Source organism: Amphimedon queenslandica, unplaced genomic scaffold (genome assembly GCF_000090795.2).
Source record: "Amphimedon queenslandica unplaced genomic scaffold, v1.1 AMPQUscaffold_7941_Cont20112, whole genome shotgun sequence".
Taxonomy (NCBI): domain Eukaryota; kingdom Metazoa; phylum Porifera; class Demospongiae; order Haplosclerida; family Niphatidae; genus Amphimedon; species Amphimedon queenslandica.
The window spans coordinates 1-2,284 of NW_003551779.1; the positions used below are offsets into that span (position 1 = coordinate 1).

Sequence of the window (2,284 nt, forward strand, 5' to 3'; positions counted from 1 at the left end):
GTTCTTTACCTTAGTGCAGTTGTCAAGGAAAGTTTCATTTCCAAGACATGCCACGTTTCTGATGTGAATGGTCATGTTGGGTTTGCCATATTGATTATTAAGAATTGCCAATGCATCTAAAATATTAATATAACAATAATAATAACAATGATGATAATAATTTCACATTATGTAACCTACTTCCTCCTCCAAACCCAAGCTGATAGCATACAACATTGGCATCATTCACGTCCCATTGATTATCAGACACAAGACCCCAGAGACCCCCATAGCAAATCTGGACTGTTCCTTCATTCTCAAAACCACCTCCAAGAAGCCTGACTTCACCATCCCTGCAACCTTGTTAAAATTAATAATAATAATAAACAAATATATAAAATAATATTAATAAAGGGATACCTTCTTTGCATACAACACTGGCAGTCTGGGATTGAGAGCAGGATCCTGCTGGATATACATTCTTTGTGCACTCAGTAATGGATTTTTCCCAACCAACACACTTCACATTATTGTATACTGTAGGGAGATGAGTGGCAACACCAAACTTTGAGTTATAATATGAGAGAGGTCCTAGAGGAAACAAAGAAAGCACATACATACATCATCATTATTAGTAGGTTTACCTGTTCCAGTGTATCCAAGTTGTTTGCAGACTATGTAGGCATCAATAGCATTCCAGTCATCTTGACAGACTGTCCCCCACAGTCCATAGCTACACACTTCAACCCTGCCTTCCTGCTCAAGTACACCATTGACTAACCTAACACTGCCATCAATACAGTCCTGTGATGCATCTATACAAGTATAAATAATGAGTAAAATACACAGTATATATTATTTGCAATATATTGTTATCTTACTGAAGCACTGTATACCAGCCTCCCTGTAGCACTTTCCATAACTGATGTAGCAGCCATTACTCCATGTCTTGTAGACTGGAGTGCACTGAGAGCTAATGTTGGTAGCTCCAGCTGGACAGTTGACATAACTCAATCCACTTCTCCTCTCACTTGTACCAAACCTCTCATCAGTATAGACAATGGCATCTGATGAAAGTAATCAGTAATAAATTATTGTTTATTTAATCTCACAAGGTGAAGTGAATCCAAGAGTTTGGCATATTGCTGATGCAGTGGAAGCAGAAATTGAGCATAGAGGAGTCCAGTATCCTTCAAAGCAGTACATAGCACGGCCATTAGTTGAGTTTGTGCCATCTTGCAATTGAACATCACCATTGGTACACTGACTCCCTATAATGGAGGAAGCATAAAGAAGGAATATTAATGTAAGCTTACCTTGTACATTAGGATAGCAAATGATACCCAGCTGATCATGATAGGAGTAACAGCTAGAATGATAATAATAGCTGCACTGTGATAGAGACTTGTGTCCAGAGTTGCAGGACCAGGCATAATGATCCACTCCAACTCCTTGATAATAAAAATAGCCCCAGTAACCCTCTCCTCTTATACCTATAAAATGATAAATATTTAAAGTCATTTATAATGATCATAGTATTTACCAAGTGATCCAGCAAATCCTAACTGTTGGCAAATGAGTCGGGCAGTATCACACTTCCAGCTATCATCACAGACTCCAACCCAAACGTTGTTCTTACAGTACAAAGCTATTCCATAATATTCTGGACCGTCACTTGGACGCCATAACTTCAGGTCACCATTAGTGCAGGAACTTGGTGTAGTGATTCCTATATTTGCTTTGCATAGTTTACTATGTCAATTATTATAAAACTTACCGTAGCACTGGACACCAGCATCTTCATTGTGACCACAGTTGTGATTACTAACTCCGTTGTGAGGGCATGAAAAGAGACTGGCTTCGTTTCCAGAACAATGCAAGTTGTCAAGAAAAATACTACCATATCCTTGACCAAGAGAGGCACAGCAATAACTTGAAACTCCTGCAGTAATAATAATAATAATAATAATAATAATAATAATAATAATAATAATAATAATAATAATAATAATAGTAATAGTAACAACAATAGCAACACTAGATCTACTTACTATCTCTACTATATCCTAGTGAAGCACAGGCCACTCTAGCATCACTCCAGCCCCAATAATCATCGCAGACTGTCCCCCACTGTCCTCCACTGCACACTTCAACACGACCATATCCACGGTGTGGTGTCCCGTTGCTATTTCTAATTTTACGAATGGCTCCATTAGAGCAAGTACCGCCACCTTGGAAAAATTTTTTTTAAATAAAGTTAAATTTTAGGATATACAATAAACTTACTGGCACATACAACACCAGC

The 2,284-nt window shown here is 38.0% G+C and overlaps 1 protein-coding gene across 1 annotated transcript; it reads right to left on the reverse strand.

Moving 5' to 3' along the window:
* Nucleotides 1-9: 9 nt before the first annotated feature.
* Nucleotides 10-2,210, reverse strand: LOC105315807 (deleted in malignant brain tumors 1 protein-like; the record flags this gene model as incomplete). Its single annotated transcript, XM_011410559.1, has 10 exons — nucleotides 10-116; nucleotides 181-339; nucleotides 400-570; nucleotides 624-794; nucleotides 861-1,046; nucleotides 1,092-1,250; nucleotides 1,296-1,472; nucleotides 1,523-1,708; nucleotides 1,757-1,885; nucleotides 2,031-2,210. Coding segments are annotated over 10 exons (1,625 nt in total), but the record flags the coding sequence as incomplete, so codon positions are not given.
* Between the last annotated feature and the right edge of the window lie 74 nt (nucleotides 2,211-2,284).